At 42.4% G+C, this 26,241-nt stretch overlaps 1 protein-coding gene, 1 non-coding gene and 1 pseudogene across 2 annotated transcripts in view; all 3 read right to left on the bottom strand.

The window, feature by feature from the left end:
- Positions 1 to 25,980, bottom strand: part of LOC136838811 (spatacsin) — a 125,469-nt gene extending 99,489 nt beyond the window's left edge. The window contains 2 exon segments of the mRNA XM_067104422.1: positions 11,955 to 12,109; positions 25,678 to 25,980. Of these exon segments, the coding sequence (XP_066960523.1) occupies positions 11,955 to 12,109; positions 25,678 to 25,877 (355 nt within the window). The 5' untranslated portion in view covers positions 25,878 to 25,980.
- LOC136839078 (5S ribosomal RNA) lies at positions 5,680 to 5,796 on the bottom strand (annotated as a pseudogene).
- Positions 7,284 to 7,387, bottom strand: LOC136839086 (U6 spliceosomal RNA). Its single transcript, XR_010853204.1, has one exon. It is a non-coding gene; the product is annotated as a U6 spliceosomal RNA (small nuclear RNA).
- Positions 25,981 to 26,241: the final 261 nt, after the last annotated feature.

The following is a 26,241-nucleotide window of genomic DNA, read 5'->3' as shown; positions in this document are numbered from 1 at the left end:
GGGAGGCGACTTCCTCTACTGTCGTTTGAGGAAATACATGGAGACCATCGAGAGGCGAGAAAAGAAGTGCTGACTTATGGGAAGCCATAACGCTTATGGAGGTAAAAGAAACTCACAGCTCTCTCTTCTTAAGCATGCCCATAGCATACAGCAAGGCCACTTTGAGAGAACCATCTCTAACGGCCTTGTCGGCACATGAAAATACACTGCGCCAATCTGCTGCAATGTCCTCCAGAAGATCAGGAAAATCTCGGATCTTCTTAGCTAAAGCTCCGACGGACCAGTCTATGAAGCTAAGAACCTCAAGAACCTTGAAAAGCTTCTTAAGCAGATGGTCAATCTCAAGGGATGAAAACATAACCTTAGCCAATACTGTATAAGGCAGATCTCTGGGCCGAATCCACAAGACTGGAGAAGTCCCCTTGGGAGGAGGCAGCCACTCCCAACGAGGAAGCGTCTCCTCCAGTAGCGTATGACCAGTATCTCCTTGAAGAAAGACGAGAGGGCGGAATGCTGAAGGACTCCGTCCCTTGATGCCTCTTCTCAGCTACCCAACTGTCCACTTCCAACAATGCCCTCTTAGAAGAAGACAAGAGAACAATCTTAGGAAGCTTCTTCTAACTTGTAGGGTGATTGCTCATCATGAATGAGGAGGCAGGAGAAGCAGGAGCCGCTGGGGCCAAAAAATTGGGAAAGTTCTGAAGTAAATACCTCAGCAAAGAAGCACAGGCTAAAGGAACTTCCTCCTGGTCTATATCCTCTTCATCTGAAGAAATAGGAAAAAGCAAAGGACCTGCAGGTGTGACTGCTGATGCAGAAGAAGCTTTCTGTAGGGGTCCCAAAATGCTATCCAGCTGTCTTTGTAAGAGGGGCCAACAAAAGATCTAGTTCCTTAGCAGAAGGTGGGCCCGTACCAATAGATGTGCTAGCAATGTTTAAACCGGCCGATGACAGCGCTGAGAGCTTGAACGAAGAAGCCAAAGCAACAGGAACTGGTGCCTGGTGATCCATGGAAGTCCGAATGAAGAAGGGTGCTTGGGCACTAACGGGTTGTCCGCAACTGCATGATGATCCGACATACTAAGTTGATCTGGTGCCAACAGGCGCTCGGCTGCCAGTAAGAGCTCAGTGACAACTGAGCACTCAGCCACTAATGGGAGCTCTGTTGCTACTCGACGCTCCGTTACTACTGGGCGTTCTACAACACCTGGCCGCTCAGCTACTAGAGGGTGCTCAGCTCCAAACAGGTGCTCGGTGCTAGGCGGGTGCTCACTTCCAAAACAAGAGTGACCATCAGAGGAGCGTGGGTGCTCTCAGGAAGAGGCATTCTTAGTCAAATGAGAAGCATGCTTAGAAGACACAGACAATCCAGGCATTACTGAAGGGCGATCTGACTGAGAAAAGCACTCAGGGCTGTCCCAAGCAATGCACAATGGCTGAGGGCTACATGAAGGCTCTCTAAGCCTTTTGCTGGGTAGCAGAGGAGACCGATCTCTGAATGAAGAGCACCTTTCCAGAGGGTGCGATTTGTCAGAGAAACACTACTGGCGCCTCTTAATTGGACTCGAGTCTCCAGAGCACGAAAGATCATGAACACCTAAGACGCCTTTCCAGTGGCTGTCTTTTGTCGCAACCTGGGATGCAACAGGTGCAACTGAGGGGGCGACCAGGCGTGGGCAAACCCCACCGACCTCCCTTGGGCCTCCAGTATGCCTCTTCCTGGGGTTAGGGAAGTATGGCAGTGACCTTCACCTAAGAGAGTCGGTGGGCGGGCAGCCACCTCCTCCACTATCACTTCACTTGCACTAGCACTATTTTCACTAAACTTATCCATGAGGAAACGCATCGATTCCCCAATTTGGGCCACAGAACTTGAGAGCAGACTGAACTTTTGGTCATATCTTTGCTCGAGGCTGGTGCAGCAGTCCAGGTCAGGAATGCAGAAGCCATGAGACGGAGTAGGTGGAATTGGAGGAGGGCTGGAAATGGGAGAAGTTAATTTAGGAGAAGAGACAAAGGCTCGTGTCTGAATAGAACCCTGGCTAGCTAATGATTTTACTTCAACTCTAGAAGCCGCTTTCCTCTTACAGCCTCTCTCTAACTTAGAAAGATGAGTTGCTAAAGTTTTCCATTTTTTGTCGTCCCATCCCTTACACTCCTTGCACATCAAATCAATTGAACATACCTGTCCCCTACAAGCAGTGCACAAGGTATGCGAGTAATATGAAGCTTTAGTAAGTTCAGTATTGTAGTCTTTGCTGCAATACCTAAAACTAGAAGTGCTAGGATCTGACATGGTCACAATCAGTAAGTAAAAAATCAGTAAGTCTATTAGATTAGTCACAAGAAAGCTATTAACTGAAGCTATCTAAATAAGCAATGCTGAAGGACACTGGGTCAAAAATACTTCACCAACCGGGGAAGATCTCAATTAGAAACTCAAATTCTGCTGCGTAACTTAACACCTTGTTGGCCTTAAGCAGGCAGAAAACAAACTGAGCTCTTGGCTGAGTTGTTCCTCTCTCTTACCCTGAAAGGGGCTGGGTTAGTCACCTACATGAACAAGAGAGTAGCGGTACCGTGAATTTTCAAAATTTAAGCTGCCATCAAGTAGAAACTCTTAACTAAGTAATTACTGGGTAAGTTACTTATATAAAATGATATTTTAATGATAAAATAAAGTTTGTTCATACTTACCTGGCAGATATATATATAGCTGTATTCTCCGAAGTCCGACAAAATTTCAAATTTCATGGCACACGCAGTGGCCGGTCAGGTGGTTAGTACCCATTCCCGCCGCTGGGAGGCGGTATCAGGAACCATTCCCATTTTCTATTCAGATTTTCTAACGCCACTGTCTCCTGAGGGGAGGAGGGAGGGCAATATAAATATATATATCTGCCAGGTAAGTATGAACAAACTTTATTTTATCATTAAAATATCATTTTGTTCATGAGACTTACCTGCCAGATATATATATAGCTGAATACCACCTTTGGAGGGGGGGTAGAGACAGCCAAGAAATAGGAAAAAAAACCAATTATTGGTAAAATTATTTTGGTTCCTTATCTGATAGCGTAGCTGACTGAGTGGTTACTGTCACTCTAGTCTGCTTCTGCTTTACTAGAGACCCCAGCGAGGTAGTGACCTATATAGCTGGCGACTTCTAGATGATCTGTCAACGGGGCGTGACCACAATGTGACTAGATCATAGCCCATACAAAGAGGACAAAAGAGCATTACTAACCACCTAACCAACACCTAAAGCGTTAGTTTGCAAAGGATTGGGAAGACTGCCTCCAGTAGTCGACCCAACAACCACAAAAAAACACAATTAAAAAGGATAGGATCAGAGTTACCCCTTGTCCCCAAGGTTGCTGAAGCAGCAATGTATGGTCCCAGCGAAAAGCAATTTCGTATGCTACCTAAACATCTTGCCAAGAGTGTGAGGCAAACACCGAATTGACTTCGCCACAATGTGGCACTAAAAATGTCACTGAGTACCATATTTTTCTTGAACGCCATGGAGGTAGCAACTGCCCTCACCTCGTGAGCGTTAACTCTCAACAACTTGAAGTTGGAGTCGTCACAACTAGAGTGTGCGTCCTTAATGACGTCCCTAATGAAGAATGCCAGTGCATTCTTCGACATAGGTTTAACTGGTTGCCTCACAGAACACCATAAAACATCCAATGGACCACGAGTGTCCTGTGTTCTTTTAAGGTAGTACTGAGAGCTCTAACTGGACATAGAACTCCCTCAGGTTCCTGTCCAATAAGGTCTGCTAAACCTTTAATTTCAAAGTGTCTAGGCCAAGGGTTAGAAGACCTATCATTCTTAGCCAAGAACTTAGGGCTTAAAGAATAGACAGCATTGTGTTCCTTGAAGCCCACATGACGGCCTCGAACTTCTCTCACTCTCTACGCGCAGTGAGGAAGACCGCTTCGAGTAACATCCTTAAGAGATGCAGAGTGGAGAGGCTCAAAAGGACTAAACATCAAAACTTGAGCATTACGTCCAAGTTCCAAGCAGGGGAAATCAGCTGAGGAACCTTGGACGTCTTGAAAGACCTCAAGATCGTGGAGGTCCTTATTGTCAGACAAAGCCAATCCTCTGTGTCTGAAAACAATCGAAAGCATGCTCCGATAACACTTGATAGTCGGAACTGCTATATCGAGTTTTCTCTTAAGTAAAGGAGAAAATCCGCAACCTGGCTCACAGTGATAGAGGAAGAGGAAAAGCCCTTCTTTCTGCACCAACCTTTGAAGGTTGCTCACTTCGCTAGATATATCCTTTAGATGAAGAACTTCTGGCTCTAGCGATGGCCCGTGCCACCTGGCCAGAAAAACCCTTCGCTCTGACCAAGTTTCGATAGTCTGAAAACAGTCAGGTTCAGAGCGGGGAGATTCAAAGATATCTCGTGAAGTGGGTTTGTATGAGCAGGTCTGCTCTCATAGGAAGGGTCCTCGGAACGCCTACCAACCAGAAGAGAAACTCCGAGAACCAGTGGTTCAAGGCCAAAACATGGGGATGAGAGTCATCCTCGTCCCTTGTGAGGCCGCGAACTTGCGCGTATCACTTCTCCCAGAATTTTGAACGGGAAAAAGGCGAAACATCTATTCCCGTCCAATCCCAGGAAGAGCAACTATCGCAACTGCCCCAGGGTCGAGTACAGATGAGCTTTACAGAGGGAGCCTCTCTGTTCTTGAGGTCGTGAAAATATCCACAAGATGGCGACCCCAAAATTTCCAAAAATCTTGGCAAACCTCCTGATGAAGGGTCCATTCCTTCCGGCAGGAGTTGATGGCGCCAACAGAGCAGGTCTGCTCGAACATTTTCGACCTCTGCCACAAAAACTTGTGAGAATCGAAATGTTGCGAGCATAGGCTCAAAGAATAATCTCTCTTTGCAAGGCTGAACAGGGAACAAGTATTGTCCGAGTTTGCTAGAACTAACAACACGATTGCAAACTTGGACCTCGAAGAATTGGAGAGCTAAAAAGATAGCCGCCAAATCTTTGAAGTCGATGTGCCAGGACACCTGTTCCTCTCTCAGGTTCCTAACACTTTCTCTCCCCCTAGTGTTGCCCTCAACCTGTTGACGACCCGTCGGAAAAACAACACTAGGTTGGGGTTCAGAAGCTTGAGGGAGATCCCTTTCTGCAATTCCGTTGGATCGAGCCACCACCACAGATCCTCTTTATATAAGGAAGAATTCTCAATTCCTCTTTCAAGTCTTCCTTGCTTTGTCAGTTCTCCAACAAAAGAACTGAAGAGGCCTGAGATGCAGACTCCCAGAAAACAAACTTCTCCAGCGAGGAAATGGTCCCCAGCAGACTCATTCCTTCCTTCACCTAGCATGTTTCCTTTTCCAAGAAGGCCAAACTTTTTCGTACATAGAAGTTGCCGTTCTTGCGACGGAGACGCTATAAAAGCCGCTGAATACATCTGAATTCCCAGACACAATGGACAGTGAGGGGATCAGCTGCGACTTCTCCACAGACCAGAAGTCCCAGGGACTTCACGAGTTGCAGAGTCAACTGAAGGTCCTCCAGATACCTTCGCTTCGACGACGCTCGAATCAACCAGTCGTCCAAGTAGAGTGAGATCCTGACGTCCAGATGCAACTGCATCGCAACGTTTTTCATGAGACGGTAAACACCCTCGGAGCAAAATGTGACGCCAACAGCATCTGGTGTTCCCAGGCGGTCAACCATCAAGTATTGACCAGACCTAACGTTGCTTAACTCGCTGATCGGACGAGAAGCGGTGTTTTCAACGTGGTATGGCCGCTGTGCAGAGTCCAAAGCAGAGAGCCCTGAACTGGTAAGTCTAGTCCCCAAGACAACCTGAGATACTTCACCGAACGTGGATGAATTGGGGCGTGAAGATAAGTATCTTGAGATCCAAAGATACCATCCAATCCCGGGATGAAGGGCTCCTAGTATTGACTGAGAGGTCTCCATCTTGAACTTTTCCTTCCGGACCAAGTTGTTCACCTGTTGAAGTCCAAGACGGGTCTCCAGCCTACTGAAAGTTTCGGGACTAGAAAACAATCTGTAGTAAAATCCCGGGAACACCGAGTCAATATCTGTTCCACTGCTCTCCGCTCGAACATCTGTTGAGCAGGTCAAACAATTTTCTGTTTGACAGGAAGGCAGTTGGGAAACAAAAAACAAAACAAGAGGAGACAGGAAGGGAATCAAGTAACCTCTCTCTAACAGTAGGAGGGACCAAACGTCTGCCCCTCACTCTTTCCAGGCTTGTGCAAAATGAAGCCTGGTTGCAAAGGGAGTCTGGAGATGAAGGAGTCACTTGCTACCTCTCTTGGAAGTGACATTCCTTCGGGAAAAAACTCTTTCTCGTGGTGCGGGTCTCGTGTTGCTTCCCATGGAAGCCCTGTTATGCAAACATTAAGCTTTCGTTTACTTTTTGTATCTGAGATCGATTGAAGCGTTATGAAGGAGATGCAGTTTGAATGTCGATAACTTTAGTTTTGAGAAAAACGATATTTTTGCTTCTCTGTGTATTTATTTGCTTGCTGTTACACAGTTTGATGTTTTTATGACATAATGAAAAGCCAAAAAATAGACCTGCAAAGTAATATAACTTCGCTAAATGAAGCTAGATGAAGCGAGTGTCAAAACACGGCTCAGGTTGGGCAGCGCGACGTTTTACTTAGTCAAGCTCTGAGCTGCTACTGAATGACTGCCACTGACTGCCCTGCGGCATTCCAGTCTTTCGCTGATGCGTACTATGTCCACAGGGTTGCCATAGATCGCATTAGATATTATTTCATAGCTAAAAGGAAATTACCACCGATATACTGACAATATCATTACATTATATGAAAAATGTAATTTGACTATGATAGGTTACTGTTTTGTTTATAACTTCTAACTGTGGCGAACTTTTAAATAAAACTTTCTGAGAAGATAGTCAGGATATGTATGATGCCATATATAAAATATCCCAGAAAATTTTATTTCCGATTTTTTTCGTCAAACGCTCCCTTAAGACAAAGACAACTGCGAGGGTGGAGAGAGAGGAGCCGACGGTTGAAAAGTCTCAGGAAACAGATCCTAAGAAAAAGCCAGAGTCTGATAATCAGAGGAAGAAGAAGACGAAAAGAGTTTCTCTTCATACAAAGGCTGTGACGAAAAGAGGATGTTCTTCCGCAGCTGGTGGGTCTTGAGTGAGTGGTGAAAGTAGTTCCGATTCGCGATCGTGGCGGGAACTCCCGCCGAACGAAGAAGTCGTAACTCGAGTGCGATAGTAAACATAAAAAATGTGGAACGCTTCACGATTAGCGTGTCATCCTTGCGCAAGAGCCATGCTAATCTTCTCTGTATCGTTCCAAATAGTATATGTACTGCCGAAGCAAGTACTGGCTAAATTAAGAAGGACATCAAATGTTGAAGCGGGTAGTTGTGCGACATGATGAACAACTGGGGCGGTGTCAACACAAGACTTGAAGCTATCTCGGGCGAAGCGAGCGAGCGTCATGGCGTGACGCGCGGAGGCTCCGTGGCAAGTACTAGAAGAGAGTCACAGCGTGGCGCGCGCGTCATGGCTGGGAGCGCGCCCGGCGTCAAGGTGAGAGAGCGTGAAGCGTGAGAAGCGCGAAGAGCAAGACGCGCTCCTGGCGCGAGACAAGAGAAAAGGCCAACACCTCAACTCGGGAAGACGAATAGGAAGCCACTAAACACTCTCTCTAGAAGACAGACGCTCTGTATCGTTCCCGAAGCAAAGGGAGACGAAGGTGAAAGTCTGTACCTCTTAACAGGCAGATTCGAATCTTGAAAGGTTCATGAGAGCATCCAGCTGTTGTTGCAAACCCAACAAAATCTTACGCGTTGGAGAAGCCACTCTCTCGGGAGAAGGGCTGAACCTGAGAGAAGGAAAGGGGCGAGAGACGTATACTTCCTTCCACAGGGAAGAAGCTCTGGCCCTTGCCTTAGCGCAACAGGGGGTCGAGTAGAGTGATCATTCAAAAACACTTTATTCTCTTCTGCAGAGGAATATCCACGCAAACTTTCGGGAAGAGTACAAACGTCTAGAGGAAGAGGACGTGAAGCGTCCTCTCCTCTAAGCTTCTCTTAAGAGGGCGAGAGTCCAACCGAGAGCTCCAACCCGTGGCGGGGAGGACGTGTCGGAGGACGAGAAGCAATCCTTCAGGATGCGTGCCTGAGCACGATCCCTGGCAGCCTGGGTAGCGTCATCAGGACCTGCCGAAGGGACGCCAGATCGGTGGGAAGCCCCCGTAGACCCTCATGCGGCTTCGACATGCCCCCTCCCTGGTCCTGGGAGTTCGACAGAGGTCCAGGCCTAGAGGCATTATAGGGCCGATCTGACGCCCCCTCCACAACACTAGGGGCACTAGCACTAACACTATGCGTTTGAATTGCATTCACTTTAGTTTCAAGAGCACGTTGACTCCACACGAGAGCCAGGAATTACCTTCTGCAGCAACAAACTACAGGGTTAGTAATAAATTACTACAGGGTTACTAGTAGGAGAAAACCTGACTGTCCAACTAAGGATGCACTCTAGAGGAAGATTTCTCAGCCTATCACGCTCAATTTAAGCATATAGGCTTCATATTTCTTCCACTCACCCTCAGACAATCCCACACATTCATTACCGATTATCATAGAGCATTGAACACCCTTACATATCATACATAAAGAGTGAGGAACTATCAAAGTCTTCGATAGCCTCACCTTACATTCACCAAGCTACAGACTCGATAGCTAGAGGTAAGACATCTTAATTATAAGAAAAGTCAAAAGCAAAATCAAAAACGGTCCACAAAGAGCGTATGCCAAGTCACAGATCCAGTCGAATACCAAAAACAACCAAAATACTTAAGTGACAACAAATTTCGAAATCCAAAGGCGGAGGAACTGACAACAGGTGTTGACAGTCCGCGACAGAGAAAATCTGAATAGAAAATGGGAATGGTTCCTGATACCCGCCTCCCAGCGCGGAATGGGTACTAACCACCTGACCGGCCACTGCGTGTGCCGAAATTTGAAATTCTGTCGGACCTTCGGAGAATACAGCTATATATATATCTGGCAGGTAAGTCTCATGAACAAACTGGAATGTTTACATCTGGGCAGGCTAGACTCGCCCCTACCACACAGTACTTAACTGCCTAACCACCTTGTTTGAAAGTTCAACATCTGTTTCCAGCTGCGCTGTAAGTAATTCCTAATGTAAAGGACCAATGGTTTGTATATCATGTAGGAACAAACAGTTCATTATTTTCATTAAATAGTTTAACCATACCAACTGTCCCCAAGGGTTTTTTCTTGATATATGTATAGATTAGACATTATTTAATAAATTACAGTACAACTTAAAGATTCAATGATTGGGTAAAATGAAAATGACAAAGATTCTGAAAAAATTTCTTGATGGGATTTGTTGCCAAGACTTGCTATTTGGTACTGCTGAAAATTAGAAAATCTCATAAAATATGTTTAATTCTGCATTTTGGGATTAGTTCTTGTGGGTTATTAATCACATACCATGGATCAAAGGAATGTGACTCATTCCAAGTTGGGATAAAATTATTTCAAAGTGAGCACCACTAAATGCAAAAGTTGGTTTAATCTATTTTAATTTTATTGTTACTGTACACATTATTTTACAGACTGTCATTTATTAAATCTTTTATGGTTTCAATTTCAGTGCAGAGTTCTGTTTCCTTTTTAACACTCGGATATGTTCTACATTATTTGCGTTGTGCTAATGTCAGCAAAGTACTAAGAATTTTGCTAGTGTTTTAGTTTTTTTTTTTTTTTTTACCGTATCCTGGATACTTTGTCTGCTGTTAGGTAGTGAAATACTTGGGGCAATGGAAAACGTTCTGTTCATTTTCCAAAACTCTTGCCATGTCTTTTTAAACTGGGGTATTGCTGGATATAGTTGAAATATGATTTCCAAAACGTATTTCCCTTTATTACTTCTTTCTGAAAATAACCCACAGATTCTTGTAACTAAGTTTTAAATTAAATATTATTTGTCTGGGTATTACTCCACTGTGTGGTCTATTCCGTCTGTACTGTACTTTGTTGAATCTTCTACTAAACATGTTAATATAGTTTCCTGTTGCAAGAATTTTCTTATGCTTTGTCTGATGGTATTAAATACCTGAGGAGAGGAAAGGCGGCATTCATTTGTTAGCTTCCTTGGCAATAGTCTTTTATTAAACTTTTCATGCACTGAAATGGTAGGATGTCTCTCGTGTGTAACCAATATAAGCTTACGTTAGATTGTGGTGTTGGAGGAGCTGGACAATTTTGCAAACACTTACGATAATAAAATAATTACTGCTATATTGATTTCTGCCTGCACTTTATTCAAATCTAACAACAATGCTCGAAGAGCATAAAGGTAAGTCAACAGATGTTCAACTGCCAAGGTCACCTGTTATTAATTAATTACTGTTGAAAATTGTTGCATAAAGCAAAATTCTTACTTGGTTTGGTAATATAATTAATTAGTGCAAAAATATTTTCACCACAGGTGAAAAAATCAAAATTTGGGTATTAACCTACTTGAAACCTCTGAAAAGTTTCAAACCTAGACACTGACTACGAGATACTCAAACTTCTAGTGTTGTCATCCTCCTACTAATAAATCTGCAAAAGAACCATCTGCTGGTCCATAGTGGACACATAAACTAAGTACTGTAACCAAGCTGAATGACCCTGCAGAGTCTTCCTTACAACATTCAGAGATAAATGTAAGATATTATGCTTTTTTTACAACTGGAATCAACCTGCTGCTGTTCTAAATGCTATTAATAATCTTTACCATATCCTGACGGAACTGTCCAGGAGCTGAAAACTACCCATAGATCATTTCAGAAACTAAAGTTTTAAAGAGGGCAGAATACTACATGAAACAGTAACTGGACCTGCAGCCCAATATACATCATAGTCACAACCAGACATGTCTTTCTGCCATAACTGAAAGAGTGTTGGGTTCCTTTGTATTTTCACCTTTCAAACCTAGTTCAGTGTCCTCCAGTCTTGTCATTTCCTGTAAGTCAGCTCAAAACTATATTTCCCTTGTCTGACTACATAGAAGGCTGGCAGCTTTCCTTTTCATCCCTCAAGACTTTATGGAACTGAAAGAACTTTTCAGTAATTCCAAACAAAAGAAAGTACTTCTTGTACATGTAAAGTTTTCCTCCAGTATGTTTTTTCTCGTCTGCCTAAATCAGTTTCAATTTACATTTCCCAAAGTAAGCATAACTAAGGCTGGCATATGTTTGCGAACACACAAGTACCATAAAAATCCACAACAATCGGCTAAAATAAGTAGAGTAATTTCCACTGAAGGAGACGAAACATTTCACTTATAATAAGATAACAAGGGGATCTGATAATACTATTATCTTTATTTGCCTCATTTTACTCACAGTCAGAATGCCAAAATATGTACTGCAGTCACTAAGTATCACACAAAATTTTACAATTAACGTTAACATATATTTGTAAACTGTCAAATGGTGCCTGTTTACAATCAGTAACAAACTATTAGGTAAAACTTTTGAAATTTGCAAATGGTGCTGAAAATATTAAAACTGTAAATGGAAGTCTGCATAATGTAAAGAAAGGTTTTTTCATTAAAATGAAGATGAAGCCACTTGATTTGTTCACAGAGTTGAAGTGTCTGTTTGTAATGAAGTATATTAATCAAAAATGTTACCAGAACAATTTTATTCAAGCTCAGTACAGATATATCTATATAACTGTCTAATTTGAAAATTTATGTATTGTAAAAATCTTGCTGTTAAAAGAATGTTATTATAACCATGTTCCAACCACAGTGAAAGACATTCTGAAGTGGTATTACTATGTAACATGATTCACGGTAACATTCAATAATTAACAATCTATCCAACATAAATTACAAACTGGACCACACTTAACTTACTGGAATCTTTTTCTCTAATCAGTGAAAGAAGTGAAGGGGCAGACAGCTGCAATGAACATGAGAGACCTGTATCAAAATGCAGCGAATACCGCAGCAGCATTCCACTGTGACATATTATTATGACTTCACTCTCACCACCTCGTTGCCAAACAGCACTGAAAATAAACAATATTTATTTTTAAGAATAACTGATATGAGATGACAATTCCTGTACAAGAGAATTAGTTGAAATTGTGAAAAGCCTTCTACATTATTATTATTAAAGTAGTTTAACCAGACCACTGAGCTGACTTTCAGCTCTCATAGGGCTGGCCTGAAGGATTAGAATAAAATACCAGGTCCAAGGCTCAGGCCAAGCACTGGGACCTGATAGGTCATTCAATATGACGATGAATGAATTAAAATGAAATTAAAAACTGCACATAGACACATGCTCTCATACTGGAACACATACATACATACAATACATTTACTCATGCTTCCTTACGTATGCACTAAAAAGGTATACAATATTAAAATTCAGAACAAGTTAAGTAATATTTAAAATTTTTTTAAATTCGACAAATGTTATGAGGGTTTTTGTGCTTTTATTATTTACTTTTTATATTTTATTAATTAAATCACAGTTCCGCATGAACATCAAAACAGGAACGAGTGAAAATGTAAAAGATTCTGAAAAAATTTCCTTCATTGATTTATTTCCAAAAGTTGACAGTCGCTGCTGGTCATACTTTGTACACTCACATAACAAATGTCTGACCGTTGTTATCAACTTGCACTCTGAGCACTCGGGGGCTGGGCCACGTGGGCTGCTCATTAAGTGTCCATGTGTGAGACAAGTATGGCCTATTCTGAGATGTGTTAGAATTACTTGTGCATGTCTCTCTCTCTGATATGATGAACTCCATTTTTTAACATGAGGTTTTATTTGTTTTAATTTACTATTTTCAGGGTCTTCATTCCATATATATTGCCATTTATTTATGATACCCAATTTTATGTGTGTTACATAATCAGTAGCAGGGATATTCACATTTGATCTTGTTATGTGGGTTGCTTCTTTGGCCGCTTTGTCTACCTCTTCATTTCCTTTGATCCATACATGGGTATTTCTATATTTTTTCCAATATTATATAAGTTATGGAGAAGCCATCTACAGATTTAGGATAACTAGAGCTTCTTGATATAATCAATTGCCAATTTTATTATTTTAAGTTTTTGTGTGCAATATATGTAAAACTAAAAAGGGAAAAAAGAATTAAATTCCTGGATGAAGCTTCCCTAAAGCAAGAACTGGATTCTCCACCAAAGAAAAGCTGACAAACCCGTTGCCCCGTGAGTCTCTCTTGGACTGTGGACATGAACAATTGGACCAACTGGTGTTGATTGCCAAAAAGAAGCTTTTCAGTAGTGTAACAGCTCAAAATCATGGTCCATCAATCTACTGACTTGAATAACAATGATTTTAGGCTACCTCATAATCTCTTGAATCAAGGTATGAAAATCGTAGATTTTTGTACAATCAGTCAAAACACCTTCATGTACTCTAACATGTAAGTTCAAGTAAATGAGCTAGGGCATCTCCCGTGAATCCCACACTGCAGAGAACTGTAGCACAAACATCCTGTTTATATGGAAGCATGTAATAAAGCACTGTGCACAATGAATGGGGCAGTAGTGTAACTCAACTTCAAAGTGTAGGCTAAGCATGCCCACTCAAAAAAAGCAGTAAAACACTTCCATGTAGCAACTCCAGGTCTGTGGCAAACCACTAGTAGACCTGTAAAAGGAGGCCTGTCACACATGAACCCTTTCTATATGTGCACAGTCCAACAAAAGTATTCACACTAAACAAGAGGGTAACAATGACTCAACCATGAAAGCCAAGAGGAGCATATATGACATGCCACTGTACATGCCCTGTCATTACCCTCACCACATCTGGAAGGGTGAACCTTCTTCTGTACCTGTTTCTAGGACCATTCTCTCCAACCAGTATCAAAGGTAAAGGCAAACGAGATGAGGAATACCCATACTAAGAATGAAATTCAGATTTGCATTCAACTGATCCATAGAGGGGGGTCTACTGTGAGTACAGTCGAATCCCCGTATTCGCCGAGGATGCATACCACAACCCCACTGAATAGTTAAGTTCCACGAATACTTAAAACCTCCGTCTAAAAACGCTTACAACTGCCTATCTTGAAAGTTCAGACCAAATGTTTACCTTAAACTATCATCCTACATCAAGTATACCTTAAACTATTATCCTATTACTGTATTAATCTTTGAAATGATATTATTAATATAATTTCAAAGTCATCTTAAACATTTTAGCTTTAAAAATATATGTATGTACTGTATGGCTTACAGCTACATGTGAAAATAATCCAGGCCCCCCTATGTATTCAGGCACGCACATTTTCTTTCATACAGTTACTATTCAAGCCACCCCATTTTCTTTTACAGGGGAAACATTGGTAATACTACGATCATATTAAGATTACGTAATTATACAGGTACTCGCCAGTGATGAATGTTGATTAAAGATGATGATGATGCATCAGCTGTGCAATCCAATGAATGAAGATGAAGATATGACTGCACAGCAAAGCAGAGGAGTTACATCTCCTCTGAGGGTGCCTCTTCCCCTTCTTCAGGAGGCACTTAGTTAGGGGTTTCGGGAGGCACTTTTTCAGGCGCTTGGGGAGGCACTACTTCAGATGACTGGGAAGGTACTTCTGCAGGCGCTTGGAGAGGCACTACCTCAGGTAATTGGGGAGGCACTTCTTCAGGGGTTCGGGGAGGCTTTGGAGGGTCCTTCTTCATACATTAAATAAACATAGTGATAGGCAGCTGCTGTCGCTGCTTCTTCATGCTGATCAGTGTTTGATTATAGGGCGCCAATGCTGCACCAAGGGCATTTGAAAACTTCAAGGAGCATTCCATATAAGGATCCCATAGCAAAGCCACCTCCTTAATCATCCTCTTAAGATGGGACAGACGTTCCAAAGACAGGCCCTCATCCTCTTCCTCGTCTCCTGAACCTGGAGTGTCTCCTTCCTCACTGGCAGGCTTCGTCAGCTCTTCCAAATCCTAACCCGTCAGGTCAGAGTGGGCATCAACAATGGTGCTGACTTCATCTGGGTTGATGTCCTTGAATCCTTCCCCATCAAGAATCCTCACCAGCTAGACCGCCTTATCAGTGGCTGAATGTTGAATTTCTTCCGGAGAGAAACCCTTATAATTGTGAACATACTCCGGCCACGCCACAGCTTCTTCCAGCAGGCATTAAGGGTCTCCCTATTCATATCATTCAACGATCAGTCGATGACAGACAGACATGTGGCACTTGTGAATTTATGCCAATACTTCTTCAGCGTAAACTCACGGTCAGTGTCCATTGCATTCACAAGGTGCTCCGGGGAGTTCCAGGTGTAGAGTGCCTTGAAGGAACGGATCACGCCCTGGTCCATAGGCTGGAGGAGAGGGGTGCTGTTGGCAGGGAGGAACTCGAGCTGGGCTTCCTGGTAATAAAGACTGAGAGGGTGGCCTAACTTGAGGGATGAAGCTCTGAATGTACCAGTTAGATGTAAGGACTTTGGTGATCCAAGCCTTAGGGTTGTGCATCCAAAACACAGGCAGCAGTACCTTGTTCTTATTCTTGAGGGCCTTGGGGTTTGCAGCCTTGTAAATGAGGCCTGATTTCAGCATGAAGCCAGCCGCATTCCGACACAGTGAGGGTAACCCTATCCTTCTGGGTCTTGAATCCGGAGGCTTTGGCAAGTCCTTCGAGAGGTAGGTCCGGCATGGCACTTTCTTCCAGAACAGGCCAGTCTCGTCTATACTGAACACCTGTTCTGGATGGTAGCCCTTCTTTATGATTTTCTTGAAGATTTCCAGATATTTTGCGGCCGCTTCCGTATCTGCAGAGGCTGCTTCTCCATCCTGAGAAACATTCTTCAGCTGGAACCACCTCTGAAAGAGGTGGAACCACTCCCTGCTGGCCTGAAAACCTTGAGGAGCCGTTGTGGCTATTCCTCCTCTTCTTCTTCTTCTTCTTCTTCTGGCACGGGTTCATCAAAGCCTAAGAATTCTAATTCCCCTGCATCACTGCCTTCCTGCGCCTGTACGTCACCACTTTCCACAGCAGTCAAATACTGCTGGTATAGTTGTCTTGCTTTTTTGTGAATGATGTTGGAGTTGAGAGGGATGTTCTTACAGTGGTCCTATATCCAAAACGCCAGTGCAGATTCCATCTTAACAACTGTCTTATCACCCACAGTCGAAACTGTTTTTGCACTACTGAAGAAGCTCATGCTTACAGCCTTCTGTATCTCCGCCTCTTTCTTCTTAATGTACCTCACGGTACTTTCATTCAACTTAAAATTGCGTGCTACCACGGCGTAACTTTTGCCTTCTTTTAACATATCCAGAAGTTTTACCTTCTCACCAAGCTTCATGACCACCTTCTTTCATTTAGGCTCCTTGCCAGAAGCCTTAGAGGGAGCAGGGTGCTTAGGAGGCATTTTCAGGCACCATTGGCTGTGATACACAAAGGTTTAAAACAACACACACACATTCGCGATTACACACGAGCAGAAGATGCTATGTACTACGCAGTGAACTGGGTGAGGTGACGCTCCTACAATTCCATCTTCACGAGATGGGATTGAGGATCCAGCCAATCAACGCCAAGTGTAAAGCCAATGAGCCCCAAAGAAAATGAATGGCACTCATGGCTTGGCTGCTTTGCAGACAACAGCCAATAATGTATCGAATATCACTGTGCCTGGGTATAATCAGAATCCTAGCCTGCATTTTCCTTCTCAAGATTTCTCTGTAGATCTCTGGCTTGGGTAAAGCACCTTAAAGAAAAAAAAATACTGTACATGTTATTGAAATTCTGCTGTGTTTACATTAATATATTACAGTACTGTAATATTTGAAAATTAGTAAATCTTTTTTCATCACAAAAAATGTATTTACGTATACAGTAGTCAAGAAAATATACTGTATACAGTAGTAAAATGAAAATAGACATAGCCTAGTACTAGTATGTAAGTCCCTTCATATTTTAGATATGCTCTACATACTACGTATCATCCTGAAACACTTTGATATTTCAAAATCATCTTACAACACAACAAAATACTATCAATAAACTGTACAGTATGTGCATAATATCACTGCTGTTGTATGCAATACCCTGTATGTACATATGTACACTGCATATGATGCGCAAGTGACCCAACATCTCTGGCCAGCATCTCGGTTCACTGCTCGTGTTGTGCACATACATATTTGTGTTGATTCACGTCTTTTTGAATCGTGCCTTCGTTCATGTACTCTATCCCAACAATGGGCCAGGATTTTGAAGAATTTCTTGTCTGTACAAAATTATTAAGAAAGTCAGGCAGCTGCAAACAATGATAGAGGCATGGGATAATTTTGAGGACAGAGCCAGAAACTTTTCCAATGGCCTTAATGAACTGATGCAGCCCTATCATAACACCTTCGTGGACATGTTCAATTACCTCAACAAGGTGGTGCCTCCCGAAACCCGATGAAGCACCTCTTGAAGAAGGGGAAGAGGTGCCCTCATGGGAAATGTAACTCCTCTACTTTGCTGTGCAGTCATATCTTCATCGTCATTCATCGGACTGCAAAGCTAATTCATCATCATCATCTATAATCAACATTCATCACCAGTGATTTATTATTCTTATTATTATGTATTATTATTACAGGTACCCAGTGTATATTACATAACATTATTATTTAATCTTATTACTATTATGTACTGTAGTATTATCATTATTGTACACTATTATTTAATGTTATATTACAGTAAATAATATGAAAATACAGTACAGAATACTGCTTTACGAAAAAATTAAAAATCCGCGAAAGGGCGAGTTTCCCACTAATAATTTATAGATATGTTCCACAAAAAAATTTGTGAATTGGCGAGTTTACCACAAATTATTTATAGATAGGTTCCACAGAAAAATTCAGCGAATCGCTGAGTCCCCGAATCCTAGGAGTTGACTGTAAAACCAATGTTGGCCATGCCCACAGTCCAGAGACAGAGCATATACCTACCAGTTGGCAGTGTTGACTGGACCTGGAGTAACCCAGGGAAGCACAAAAGGAAGAGGCCAACCAGTTACATGTGCGTTGTACATACACCAGTCATATGTAAGCGAGCATGGGACTTATAAAGTGTCTCAAAGGAAACCTGGTAGGTAGAGCTAACCCCACTAGTTGTACAAGCACAATCCAGAGACCCAGCACATACAGGCCAAATGGGCTTTGCTGACTCAACCAAGAGTACTTCTGGAGAAACATGAGAGGAAGAGCCTAACCCACAACCTGCAAGCACATGGTCCATAGACGATGAACGTACAGAGCTAGTGGGTAGCATAGGATCTACTTGTGTGTTTCCAAAGAGACACAGGAGGTAGGCCGGCTGTTTCCACAAGCAAAATCTTCAGAAAAGATGAGAGTAAGCAGGGAATAGTTCTTGTGCCCAAGGAGGACTGGGATGGGGTACTGAGCATGCTCAGTGAGTCAGTGCTAGTCCAGGCATCCAATATGGGGAATTGCAGGGTACATACTTAGCAGGCTCAGTGAGGTCTGTGTCAGTCCTGCCAACAGTTGATTGATCACCCTCAGGTGGCCAAATGTTGCCACCCTCCAGAAACTGGGAAGAGTGATAACGAAGTCCCATGGGACTTAGAGTAAAAGAAGCCTTCTTGGACTCCTCAGCCTCTTCTTCCTATGGGAGGAAGATGAGGAGGAGGGAAAGGAAGAGCTGGACAAAATGATGGAGGATGAGGAGGAAGGAAAGTGCTTGTGCTTCTTTTCCTTGCCTCTAGCCCAAGTCTTAATCTCCCCTGAGGGAATAGCAGTGGTTGATGCCTTGAGGCATCTTCCATGGGAAGAAAGCCCACTAATGGACACTCAACAGGTTGAACTCTGAGCTGTTTCAATAACAGCAGACATGTTGATCACCCACCTCCTACACAAATCCGGCTCTTGACTGAGATGGGGTGTACTCAGGGGAGGCATAGAGAGGTATATGGTGGCAAGGAGGAAGGGGTAGTTTATCTCTTTAAGGTTACTTCCTCTACAAAAACTCCCCAACAGCAACAAATTCTCTCGTGCAACACAGCATTAAACAATGGTGATCAGCCTAAAAAATGGAGGGGATGAAGGTTCACTATACTCACACTTTCTCATATAAAAACGACAAGTTCACCTTTGCTGTCAGAAGGAGCACATCAAGATGTTCCCACTTGATGGCAACACAAGAAAAAGTTCTTAATGACATGTGAGTACCATAAAGGGTATTCTCCCACCTAACCCCCTTTACCACCTGTTAACCACTTTGTCACCAATTTCAAAGGCTGTCTCCAGCTCACACTGAAGGATACTCTAAATAAAAGGCTCTGACTCGTATTTCCAAAGGAGCAAACAAATATACAGTAAGCAATAACAAAAAGTTATCCCTCAGCTCATAAGCAGTGAAGCAGAACAGTTGAAAATAGGATCCTGGGTCTACCACATATTTTCATTATTACACATCCAATCAAGAAATATGGAATAAAAATTGACCAGAATGTTCCAAAAATGTACCTACTTCGTCAATTATTACCAATTTTACTGTGGTTAGTAAATTTCCTTAAGTCCCAATAAAATGTGAACAGCACCATGCTGCACCTCTCTCCAGCGGTTATTATTCCTGTTCGGTAGTCTGTCAGACACCCGATGGATCTTAAGCCGTATAACTCTTGTATGTTTTAATCCAACCATTCGGAACAAGATTAATATGTCCGCATGTAACCTGCTTCAATCCAAATTCAGCTGTTCTTTCCATATTCAACCACCAAAGTGGCAGCACATACCACCAAATTTATCAGTTGATTCACTGGCTATGAAAATCTTCACAGACACCCTTAGCCAGAGAGTACAGTATAGTGAACCTTCATTCCCTCCATTTTTTAGGCTGATCACCATTGTTTAATGCTCTGTTACAGGAGAAAATTTGTTGTTGTGGGGAGTTTTTGTAGAAGAGGTAGCCTTGAAGAGTTAGCCTACCTATTCCTCTTTGCCATTATTCAATACCTTACAGAAGCCGCTTTTGTCACAGTTAAATGATACTTAGGATACTTTGGTGACATCAGGATTCTGACCTACCACCATATAAGGGTAACATACGACAGTCCATATGTCCAAGCAAAAACTTACACCCACTACTCTACTTTATATATTCATTCTGTTGTTGTTGTTGTGGTTCCCCAGACTCTGTTATGCCAGGAAGCCTGCACCGCGCAAGAAGGACACCACGCTTACTGGATCTGACCATAACTGTGTGGTAGTGTGGATGTTGTGTTGTTGTCTAAGGGCTGCCAAGTTAGGGCAATCTACTAAGAGATGTGTAATTGTGTGGGGACTAACTTGGCAGAGTGGACATATGTCTGTTTGGGTGTTGTCTATGCGGTGTTTGTAGGTGTTTAGTGATTGGTGATGACCACAGCGAAGTCGAGTCAGGTGTACTCTCTCCAATCTTGAGAGCTGTGTTTCTGTACTGCTTATGTTGGGTGGGGGGGTGCCGAGTATTTTGTTGTTGGGAAGGTTATTAAGTGCTTGTCTGGTGAGGTGAGTATGGATGTGCTTTTTGTTTTGTGTGCTGTTTGTGGGTGGTGGTATAGAATTCAAGATATCTGTATAGTGTCTGTGTGGTGTATTCACTATTTGCCTGTGTGTTGGAGGGTGGTCGTGAAGGTAATAGCATGGGCTGTTTGTGTTGTTTATGACTGATGCCAAGAATTGTGTGCCTCTCATGTCTAAGTGTTGCCTGATGGTGAGAATCTTGGTTTCGGCGTGTAAGTGTTCTATTGGTGTGGATTGTGTACTGCCAAGGATGATTCTCAGAGCTGTGTTTTGTATTATTTGTAGTTTGTTTAGTTGTGTGTTGGATATGGCAGGGTGCCAGGCTGGGCTGGCGTAGTTTATTATGGAGCGGATGTATTGTTTGTATACTGTGATGAGCGTTTCTTTTTGTTGTCCAAATGTTGTGCCTGTTAGTGATCTTAGTGCATTTAGTCTAGGTCTGCATTTCTTGATGATGTTACTGACATGTGGAGCAAATGACACTGAAGTGTTGTATGTGACTCCTAGGATTTTTGTTTCGTGTGTGTGTGGAATTGTGGTGTTGTTCAGCGTTGCTGTGGGTCTGTACTGATGTTCTTTTGTTGTGACTAGTGAGTAGTGTACTTGTGGATTTTGTTGGTGCTACCTGTAATCTGTTTTGTGTGAGCCAGTTTTCAAGTTGTGTTATGTAAGTCTGTACTTGTGTGGAGCATACGTTTTGTCTGCATGTATTGATATGATTGTTAGATTGTCTGCATATGAGATGTATATGTTGTTAGGTGGTGTTGGTATGTCATGCATGAATAGGTTAAAAAGTGTTGGGCTTAGGACGGAGCCTTGTGGGACACCGTTCGGGAAGTTTCTGATTTTGGATGACTCGCCATTGTAGTGTACAAATGCTTGTCTGTCTGTTAAGTACTTGGCGAGCCAGCGTTTGGTGTTGTTGTGTAGTGTGGTGTTGTAAACTTTGTTGATGAGAAGTGGTCTAGAGATGGCGTCAAAGGCTTTACTTATGTCTATTGTGATTAGCAGTGTTCTTTGTGGTGGGCATCTGGAGTTAATGCCATCTTGTATTTTTGTGTAAGGTTGGTGAGTAGCGTTGTTGTGGAGTGGTGTGGTCTGTAGCCATGTTGAGTGGGTGACAGTGGTATGTGTGGTGTGGTTTTGCGTAAGATGAGGCGTTCTACTACTTTTGATGGTGTGCAGAGTAAAGTTATAGGTCTGTATGAAGCTGCTTGTGTAGGTGTTTTGTTTGGTTTTAGAAGTGCTATTATTTTCCCAGTTTCCAAATGTGTGGTATAATGCAGTGTGCGTATGAATAATTGGCTATGTTTGTCAGTGTTTGTGTGCCATGGGGACCTAGATGTTTTAAATGAATGTTTGAAATGTTATCGATGCCCATGGCTGCAGAGTTTTTAAGTTGTTTAATGATTCTAGCAGTGTCTTCTGTTGTGGCTAATATTACTGTGTAATCTAATGGGAACTGTTGTTTGCGTCTGTAGATGTGTCTGTCTTCTTTGTATTTGCGTAGGTGGCTGATTTTTGCGTAGTGGTTTATTAAGATGTTGGCTTGTTGTTTGCGTGAAGGGATCTTGTCAGATGTGGTGATTGAGGCGTGACTTTGAGTGTTCCCACTGTTTGAATTGATGAGACTGTTGATAGTTTTGTGTAGTTTGGATGGGTTGGTTCTGTAGTCTAGTGTACCTTGAAAAAGTTTGCCAGTTCTCTGTCTGTTTTTGAGTTAATTTGGTGTTTATTTCTGTGTTTAAATCATGTATGCGATTTGTTGTGATTTGTGTGTGTGGGGTTGGTGTATTTCTTAAATTGTTTCGTTCTGTTATGAGTCTGTTTATGTCAGGCGTGAAGTTTGGGTTGTAGTGTTTTCTGTTGCCTTTAGGAACGTTTCTTTTGTCTGCACTGTTTATTATGTCGTTGAATTGTATTGTTGTGTTGTTTAGTGTCTGTGATGATGTTATGTGTGTGTGGTTTAACTCCTGGAAATGAGCCTCAGTGGTTTCCAAGTACTCATCCCAGGCGGCGCGCTTGTAGTTAGGGATGGTGTGTCTTGTATGTGAGAAAGTGTCATGTGTGGTTCGAGTGTTATTAAAATAGGAAGGTGGTCTGATGATAGGTCTGTTTGTGTTTTCCATGTGATTGATGGTGCTATGTTGGGTGAGCAAAATGTTATGTCTGGGGAAGTGAGACTAAAGTTGGCTTGGTGTGGTATGTGTGTGCATATCTGTGTTGTTTAGTATGTATAGCTGATCTAATTGTGTTGAGATGTCTGTGCCTCTTTGTGTGATGTCTTGATGGGCGTACCAGTCTGTGTGTTTGGCATTGAAATCTCCTCCCAGAAGTATATCTGGGAGGGTATTCAACGCCTGCAGTCTAATTGTGAAGTTTGCTGGTAAACCCGGTGAATATTCTGGAGGGATGTATGTGTTGATGATTGTGATTTGTTTATTGTGCCCTATTTTGATATTAAATGCTTGTAGTTCTGTGTGTCTGTCTACTTGTGTTAGTGTTCTGATGTACTGCGTTTTTTCAATGTAGGATATGTTATGGTGTATGTATGTGATGAGGCCTCCGCCATCACCATGTTGTCTGTCTTGTCTGATGGCTGTGTAATTTGGTATGTTGGGTGTTTTATGTGTGTTTTTCAGTTTTGTTTCTTGAATGATGGCTATGTGGATCTTTTGTTTGTGCATGAAATGTTTTAGTTCAATGTGTTTGTTAGAATGCCGTCAATGTTTAATTGTAAGATGTTTATGTTGCGGCGATTATGTCTAAGTGTGTGAGTGCGTGTATTTAGTGGTGCATTTCTGTGGGCATTAGGTGAGTGTGTGCTATGGGGTGTTGAGGTTTGTGGGGATGTTTGATTTGTAGGAATGGGTGATGGTGTTCTGGGATTGGAGGAAAGTGTGGTAGATGTGGGAGGTGGTGATCTGTGTGGTGTTGGTTGGTTGGTGTTTTGTTGGATAGGAAGTGCTTGTTGTGTATTGTTATTGTTTGTTTGTGTGTGTGTGTTACGGCATATGATGCACTTCCAATGTACATTGTAGTCTTTTAGTGTTCTCAGTGTGGTGCACCGAAGGTGTACCCACCCACCACACAAGTTGCAGTGGACTGATCCACCCCAGCAGCGAGAAGCTGTGACTCGTGTGCTGCAGATGGGACGTGTAGGGGCCTGGGTTTAATTCTATGTCACCGGCTAGGATTAATTGTAGGGATATAGTAGCCGGGTTACCATATCCCTTCAGAGAAAAACTGGAGATCCAGTTGCGCGGCGCCACCCTGGGCGCGGTACCCTGCGGAGCATTGGGGAGCCACTCCTCCTCTTCTCCCCTCCCTTGTCTTCGCAGTGGGGTTGTATTGTGGACGTTTGATCCAGGCGGCCGTCGTTCCACCGCCGTCTGGAGAGGTCCCACGACGATGACGCGTCCACTCCGGAACCTATTCATTCTGTAAATTAAGGTGGTGTCCTGGTAGGGAGGAGGGGTCTCCAAGTCAGGACACAGCACCCTGATTTAAGGCTAGGTTAAGGGAAGGTTAGTTAGAATGTATCCCACATGGATGCTGACTTACCACCATTAAGGGGTATCCTAGGCCACTCCATATGTCTGAAAGAAAACTTTCACCCACCATTCTACTTCATATGTATTTTTACTATCAGTTTTCAGGGGTCTGGGGGAGATTCAATAGCTATAGATTATGTTAAGGGAAGGTTGGCTTAGAATGTATCCTGACAGATTCAAGCAGTCAACAGGTTGTACCTAATGTCAGGTCACATATTTAAGTGGGAAAACAACACCCAATAACCTACATATTATGCCCCATATGCCATGGTCAAGTTTGTAGAAAAGTGGGGTAGAATTTTTAAATCATCCAATATATGCTTGTTTCTAAGTTGAGGTTATGACCAGAACATGTGTTAATATTTTACTTAATAAACCGACAGACACAACATACGTATGCTATGGTCAAGTTTATAGGAAGCTGGTGCAAGGTCCCAAAAACAATTTCTGATGAAATTTTAATCATTCTATAAAGCTACATTTTACTGTCTTTTTTGTGGATTTTTAGCAGAGGAAATCTTGATCCAATGTCCTACGTTCGAACCCTTGGATTAATTTTATTGTATGAATTATCCTTATGGTCACTTTATGATACATTGCTTTCACACCAAATAAATTGCTTGGAAATATGGAAATAAGGATAAAAACAAACCAAGTACTAAGGCAACCTCAGGCATTCAGTGCTGGAAAAAATAAAAAGTGGGAGTTGGAGAGAGAGAGAGAGAGAGAGAGAGTTATCTGGCGTCACAACTACCAGGGTCACCGACGTGGGAGTTGGAGAGGTTGAAGAGCAAGACACAGGGGGGCCTACAAAGTAAATAGGGTCTAAAGGTGAAACTGGGAGAACACCCCTGAAATGCACAATGTAGTAATTGCACTACCCACACCAATGGAACCAAATACATGGATCAAATAGGCTAGTCTACTTTTGACTGTTTATCTTGCATTGTGTGTGTTTTTTTACCATAATGGTTGGTACAAACCACTAATTTTTTAAGCTTCCTCAAACCCTATTTCTAACAGCTATAGGCTAGAGGAAACCTTAAGGGACGTTTATGGTTTCCCGGTCACCAGACTGGTCAACACCATTGAGTATACTATTCAGCTGGTGAGTGCTCCCAAATTTTGAAGCAATGCATAGAGTACGACAATGAGTGTATACCAGCTTCGGCCTGACGAGGTACCCAGTACGTCTACAGTGACTCCCATAAATAAATACAATTCCAAGTATGTCTCCCTGCGATGATGTTTTTCTCGAATTGCCCAAGTTGTTCCAATTGAAGTGGTTGAAAAGAATACGGATAGCCTAAGGCTTTATCTCGGTTTTACTGGCTGGTCAGCTAAAAAAAAATACCCAAATTTGACTTTCGTGGTAAAATTATATATAGCCTACAATATATCTTATAATATACAGCATCCACAAATTAACTCCACAGACAATAAGCATAGCAAAGTAAAGAAAGAAAAACTACTTTTCGATTTCCACTCACTCAGAGACATCCTCAACAACCTTTGATGATACTTTCTTGTTCAGCCATGTCGTTAGGATTAATTTCCCGTCGGTAAATAATGTAAGCACTCCTTTGTTATTGGATTCTACATCTGCCTTCGAAATATCTTCGATATGACGTGGGAAATCGGAGAATTTCTTCAAAATCACCAGTTTGTTTACATTACGGTGGGAGGACATGGTCTCGAGAGATTTTACTACCTGTTCGAATGTTTCACACTGAGTGACACTGCAGATAAAGGTTCACCGAATCTTTGAGACTTGAGTAATGAACATTTCACATGTCTTTAACAATTATCACAGATAGTCCACAAATTTCCACATGAGCTATAGAATGAAAAATTTTCATAATGACTTCCAATCACTGCATATAATATAAAAACACAAAAACCCATGGGTTACAATCAGCCTTGCACACACCACACCCTGTTTCATACATTTTCTTTTGAGCTGCGTCAAATACATGATCCGAAGCCTTGAGCTTTCAGATCACAAAACATGTGATCAGCTGGGTGAGATGCCAGTTAATGTTTTTCAGTATTTT

This window comes from Macrobrachium rosenbergii, chromosome 5 (genome assembly GCF_040412425.1).
Source record: "Macrobrachium rosenbergii isolate ZJJX-2024 chromosome 5, ASM4041242v1, whole genome shotgun sequence".
Taxonomy (NCBI): domain Eukaryota; kingdom Metazoa; phylum Arthropoda; class Malacostraca; order Decapoda; family Palaemonidae; genus Macrobrachium; species Macrobrachium rosenbergii.
This window is presented reverse-complemented; position numbering and strand designations above follow the sequence as displayed.